At 47.5% G+C, this 6,514-nt stretch overlaps 1 protein-coding gene across 1 annotated transcript; it reads right to left on the reverse strand.

The window, feature by feature from the left end:
- Positions 1-616: 616 nt before the first annotated feature.
- DKK1 (dickkopf WNT signaling pathway inhibitor 1) lies at positions 617-5,951 on the reverse strand. Its single transcript, XM_060241244.1, has 4 exons — positions 4,533-5,951; positions 4,272-4,434; positions 2,307-2,444; positions 617-1,247 (listed from the first exon to the last, which is right to left on the reverse strand). Exons 1-4 carry the CDS (start codon positions 4,764-4,766, stop codon positions 1,003-1,005), a joined length of 780 nt encoding a protein of 259 aa, XP_060097227.1. The 5' UTR covers positions 4,767-5,951; the 3' UTR covers positions 617-1,002.
- Positions 5,952-6,514: the final 563 nt, after the last annotated feature.

Below are 6,514 nucleotides of genomic sequence, written 5' to 3' on the forward strand. Positions count from 1 at the left end.
GTGCACACACACACAAAATACAAAAAGAAAAAAAGGGGGGGGAGTACTTGGCCTTTCCATTTACAGAATTCAGGCAACTGAAACATTCAATATCCTATACAGGTTTATAATATTAAATGTCAACTTTTGTTTTGTTAAACACCCAGTACAATGTCATAATTGAGTATGGAAAGAAACATTTTAAGATAGTACCTTCATACGCTCTGAGGTAATACCACACTATGGAAATGGTGTATGGGTGAGAAGAAACCTTATTTGCTGGGAGCCCCCTCAGCTCACTGCAAGAACCCATAACTAGAAACCACAGAGGGGGCTATGCTGACACTCGGCTCTCATCAATCTGTTTGACTATCAGGAACCCATCTTCCCACCCACAAGTCCCAACACAGCAGGTCATCAAAACATGACACTCTAAAACTTCCCAAGCACCTCCTAATACTAGGATCAAAAGATCTGATCTTTTCCTGTAGATCATGACTACCCTCCTGCACAACAATTCAAATGCTACTAGTTGCTCTGTAAACACAGCACAAGATCAGCAAGGGTCTGGTCATCCAGCCATAATGTCACCAGTTGCGCCAATGCAAGGAACAGAAGCATCAGCAAGTCAAACCGCTATAATGAGAAATTATTTATTTCACTTAGCAAATATCATAAAAACCAGTGTGTACAAAACATGTCACAATAGACGGAATCACGCAGCACTCTAGGAACGAAACAACAACATTGAAATCCCTGCTGATGTACACAAGTGCCGCACCCAAGAATTTACAGACACAGTAATTTACTGTAAATTAGTCACTTGGAAAAAAATAGTTCCCTAAAAGAAACAAGCCTCTTCACTCCAGCTCCAGGAAGGGAGAGTTGCCAGAGTAACTTTAAATGTAAACTCTGAAATATGTCAGTCAGTCTTTGGGAGGTGATCTTCCAGAAGAACAGAAGAGTCCCCACACCTCATTAGAAAGTCTATCAAGTCCATCAGGTCTTCTCAGAAAGCGGCAGCTAATGTCTTTGGCAGCTGTGCAGTCTGGAAGTGTTGCTGTGGTCTTTCTGTAGCCGACATGTCAGCCCATCTGCACAGTAACATCGCTGGAAGATCTCCAAACCATGAGATCCTTTCTTTCGGTGTTTCGTGCACACCTGGCCTTCCTGAAGGACAGGTTTGCAAATCTTGGACCAGAAATGGCGGGCACAGCAGAGCCCTGAGGCGCAATCCGAGGAGCGAAGGCAGATGGCACCTTCTTGGCCTTGGGAAAGAAGGGAGTGGAGAAGAGTTGAGAATACTGTACCCTCATTTATTCACAATCCCCCCTCTTCTTCTTGAGAAAAACCACTGAAAGAGCTAAGTGAGTTAGCCATAATGGAACACTGTCATTCCTTGGAAATTTACCTAGGAATTTCTTTAAGGCAGGCAAGCTTTTCTAGAAACCAGCTTATCATCATGCCTGACCCTCTATAGTGTCTGTGTCTTTACAAAAGATATACATCCTGTTCAAGCTGGACAAAGTCTGGCTAGTGCTTTGCACTCACAAGAAGTGCAACTTCCAAAATCCACAGAACCTTCTGCAAGTGCTCGAAGACAGACATGCAATTTTGGGAAGTGTTTAAACTCATCCCTCTACGTTAAAAACTAGTAGACTAAGTAAGCAAGATATTTTGCCAATTCTGCTACTTAGAACTATTGTTGGCCTCTCACATTAGTGCGAGATCACACATCTACTGGTTTTCCACTGCAAGGACAGCCTTCCTGGAAGAACACATTTCATAAAATGAGTCCCCAGCAGTGTTCCCTCTAAGCTGAGATAGTGTGAGCTAGCTCACAGATTTTTAGCATCCAGCTCACACATTTTTGTCTTAGCTCAGGAAGGATGACCCTAGGAGCACAATAATTTATGCAGGATCTCACAACTTAGAATTTTTGCTCACAAGACTCTGCAGCTTAGAGGGAACATTGGTCCCCAAGTGTTGCAGACAAAGGCACTCTGATTTAAAAATGCACAATGAAACTTAAGGAAAGGAGAACACACCTGTTTAAAGCAGAAAAATGCTGCTGCTATAAAAATAACTATACAAGGATAGATCTAACTATATGTAGAAAATGACCTCTGTCATTATCACTGGATTATAACAAGTCATGCCATTTTCTACAAATCTATCATTTGCAATGAACAGCTACAGTTGTCCTAGCAAAAGTCATACCCTAGCTATACCATTTTAATCTTCATTACTAAAGATCTGTGACCCTCATGTGGTTCCTGAAAATCACATGCTATCCCACCACAGCTTCTAACCAAGAGCACCTTTACCTTTCAGATAGTGTAGCTGTGATGAAGATGTGGTCCTTTTGGAATGTGGGTCGAAAGTGCCATGGTCAAAGTTCTCTAGCATGGTCTCCTCAATATCCCCAGGATGGAAGTGACTATGTTCTGACGGCATACACATTCCTAAACAGAAAAATATATATATATTAATATTTTTTAAAAAGTACAAAAGCACAAACTATGAACACCTACTGACAGCTCTGGTCAAAATAGAAAGGCTGGTAACGTATGGGCAAATGCAGCATATCACAGCTGCTGGAAAAAAGATGACTCCTTTCATAAAAACAAACCACCATCCACCAATTTAAAATGTGTACAAGGTAGGTCGTGTCCTGAAATTTCAGACCCTCTCTATGATCAGTGCTGCTCCTTTAGTTAGTTAATGGTGTTTGGGGACATCTTTCCGCCCCAGTTATTTGAAGTTCCCATTTGAACTGTTATTAAAAGGCAAGACAAGTTAAGAGCCAGGGGCCTATGACAGGTCAACCTTCTTACTGTTCTTTCAAAGTTTTACTCTCCATGCAGCCTTAAACAAAATAAGCACGTACTCGAGTCACCACAGACTCCCCCCCCCCAAAAAAGCTATCATTTCCTTTACACTTTCACTAACACACTCAATGGCCATTTAATGTTAAATACACTTTTTAAAGTTTATATTTGACATAGTTGTGCGGTCTACTCTGGAAGAAAACGATTTTTTTTTTAAAAATCTCTTATTTTGTCTTCAACAGTTTGTGAACATCTTGTCAGTTCAGCAATGGATGGGCCAAGGAAAGGAAAGATCCCCTGTGCAAGCAGCAGTCACTTCTGACTCTGGGGTGACGTTGCTTTCACAACATTTTCATGGCAGACTTTTTACAGCGTTATCTTCCCCAGTCATCTACACGTCCCCCCCAGCAAGTTGGGTACTCATTTTACCGACCTCAGAAGGATAGAAGGCTGAGTCAACCTCGAGCCGGCTATCTGAAAACGCAGCTTCCGCCAGGGATCGAACTCAGGTCGTGAGCAGAGCTTAGGACTGCAGTACTGCAGCCTTTACACTCTGTGCCACAGGGTTCTTTGATGGGCCAAGGGGCACCATTATTAGGCTGTGTTTAGGAAACCAACTGGCATTAATCTGGCACTATTGTCTGACACTCCCCTTCTAGTTCAGCTCAGATACAATTAGGTGTCAGTATATGCCAGGGGTGGCCAAACTGGCTCAGGAGCCACATGTGACTCTTTTACACACAATGTGCGTCTCTCTTATCAGCCAGCTTGGAGAGGGCACTTCTCTCTTTAAACCACTTCTCCAAGGCAAGCCAGATGGCAGTTTGGAGAATACATTTAAAATTGCTTTCTTTCCACCTCTCCCTCCCTACATCTGACATTCATGTCTTGCGGCTCTCAAACATCTGACATTTACTCTATGTGGCTCTTATGTTAAGCAAGGTTGGGCACCCCTGGTATACGCCCACAGGTTGTCTTTTACTTACTGCAGAATTTCCATAAATCACCAACAAGGGCAAGGCTTCCCATTGAGATTAACCTCTATAAATCCGTTTAGTGTATTTTTAATCCCACCATTCCTTAAGAGGGCAGTAGAACATGGTTATTCTGCCCTCCTCCACTTTATCCATGAAATAACCCTGTGAGTAAGTTAGGCTGACTAGCTCAAGTTCTCCCAAGAAGTTTCTCAGAAGAGGGAGGCTTATTTAAATCTGGATGCTCGCAGCCCAACATGCTCCTCTCTGAAGGTGTTACTGGACTCCAATCTCATTGTCCTAGGGCCAAAGCTTCCGACAGAAAAGCGATGGAAACGCCTTCACCTACTGGAACTCTCCCATTTCAATACAACAGAATTCCTTAGCCAAGAGAGACATCTGGCTAAGGAGCCAGCAAGCAGAGGCTCCTTTAGCAGACGTGAACTTCCACCTCCCCAAGGGGTTCATTCATTTCCCCCCCACTCACCGTTATTGCACTGACTGCCCGGGCAGCACATGGCGTCGCGGAGGCAGCGCTTGCGGCGTCTCCGACAGGCGAGGCAGAGTTGGCTTCCGTGGAGGCCGCCGCGGCCGGAGACGGAGCAGAACTCGTCGGGCTTGCAGTCCTCGTCCCCGCCACACGCTGAAGGCTGCAGGGGAGGGAAACGGAGAATAGGGCGGGTGAGCAGAGTCGGGCGTTGGGCAGCGGGAGGAAAGGCCAGCGAACTTCGCCACGCCAGCTACGTACCTGGTGTGCATCGACGGCTGGGTGTTTGTTGCCTGCTTCGCGCAGCCCAGAGTCGCCAAGCTCTACGTTAGCGGGGGAACCCGCGCCCGCCACAGCGCCTCCTGCCGGCACGTTCTTGATGGCGTTAGAATGCACCAGGTTCGAGCTGAAAGCGGCGTTTACGGCAGCCCTGGAAAAACACAGGGCGGCCGCCAGGAACAGAAACAGCGCAGGGAATCTTTCCGCTTGTAACATCTCTGCTTGCTAGGGACAGGAGCAAGGGGGTCACGGGTTCGAATCCAAGTCAAGTTTTTAAAAAGACGACGACAACAACAGCGAAAAAAAAATCAGCTTCGGCTTGCAAGAAACCAGCGTTAATTCCCAGAGAAAGCGTACCTCTTGCAGCTAGTAGCAGCTACAGCAAATCTTAGACCGCCTCGCTGCGCTGACTTTATACTCCCCAGAGACCATGACTATTCCCGCCCCTCGGGGAGGAGGGCAGGGCAGGCAGCACGGCCAAGGATGGGATTTCAAAGGGCTCCCGGGCGGAGGGAGGGGGAGAATGCCACGCTGCACCCGCGCAAGGGGACTCGCTCATTGGATGATTAGCCCAACCGGCAACGGTGATGGATTTCTTACTCAATGCAACAGAATGCATGAATGGATGGATGAATGGCGATCCGGCTTGATTTGATTAAAGCAAACAAACAAAAATTGCTTCAAGACACTGTTGCAATCCACATAAGTTCTGCAGCAATATATCTTATTGCAGTGGGATCATCCTGATATCAAAGGGTTTGTGGATTGGCTCGAAGCTCCCACATAACTTGGCGCGAGGGTTTTGTTTTTTTGTTTTGCATGCACGGTTTCTTTTAAGCAAACACGTCTGCAGCCTGAAGCGCGCTCGAGATAAGTTAACCAGGTTGCGAACTGTCAACATCTGAATTCCTCTTGATGTCCCCCAACCCAATGCAAGCAACCCCTTCCACCCTTATCTTCGGCGAGAGCGCAGAGGGGTCACACAAAGGGAGCCGGCATTTCCACATCAAAAGAGGCGGGCCGAGGGGCGGGGGCCCTTTCTAATTGCTCTTTGATGGGATATTTAGAGGCGAGGCGAGAGACGCTCGTTTTGTTAATTGCAAATCACAGCCGGGAGCGCAGGGCGCCCAGCGGCATCGGAGGGGAAAATGTTTTGAAGGGCCCGATCGACCAGGCCAGCCCTCTTACTCCTCCCAACCCTACGTGCGCCGTTTCCCGCTCAGATTTTCCACCCGGGCGTCGCTGGGGAGGCTGCAGAAACCTCTCTCAAAGGGCTCCCGGCCGCGAGGGGGAGAATTCTCTCCCTCTCACCACACTAGCTAGATTAGGTCCCGGCGATAAGGAGTCCTCTGAACTGCGGCTCCTTTGGCGGCCTGGGGAGCTGTTAATTGCCGCGGGCCCTTTGCGCCCACAGCTGACGCCGCTTCAAAGAAGGAGAAGAGCTATAATTGGAGCTCCCCGGACCATCCTCGACTCAGATGCACAGCCCATTTGGTCTTAAAGGGATGGTCCTGCATATATGGCTAACCAAAGTATAATCTGAGGTTAACACGGTCTCTGCGGAAGCCTTTTTTGGGGGGGGGGGGGGGGGGGAGGGGAGGTGGGAGCGGATTCACGGAATTCATTGGATCGCGTCGGTCTCATTCTGAAACTGCCCTGAAAGGACTGCTACGGCGCTGCCAGCAGTAACCAGGTGTGTTGAAGGACTGAAAGCTCTTTATGATGCCGGGGTTGCCGTCCCAGAAGCTACCCACTGAATCTCTGAATGAGTCCCTGCTGTGGCCTGCCCAATTCTGCTTGACAGTTCAATGCACTCATGCGTCACATGGTTTATCCCGCCATTCTTACAAGGTGCTCCGGTCATGGTTATCTCCCCCTCCCCGACCCCGCCACACCCTTAATTATCAACTCTTTGAGATAGGCTAGGCTGACAGGTCGAGATTGCTAAAGGACAGCTAGGTAAG

The sequence above is a fragment of the Heteronotia binoei genome, chromosome 6 (genome assembly GCF_032191835.1).
Source record: "Heteronotia binoei isolate CCM8104 ecotype False Entrance Well chromosome 6, APGP_CSIRO_Hbin_v1, whole genome shotgun sequence".
Taxonomy (NCBI): Eukaryota; Metazoa; Chordata; class Lepidosauria; order Squamata; family Gekkonidae; genus Heteronotia; species Heteronotia binoei.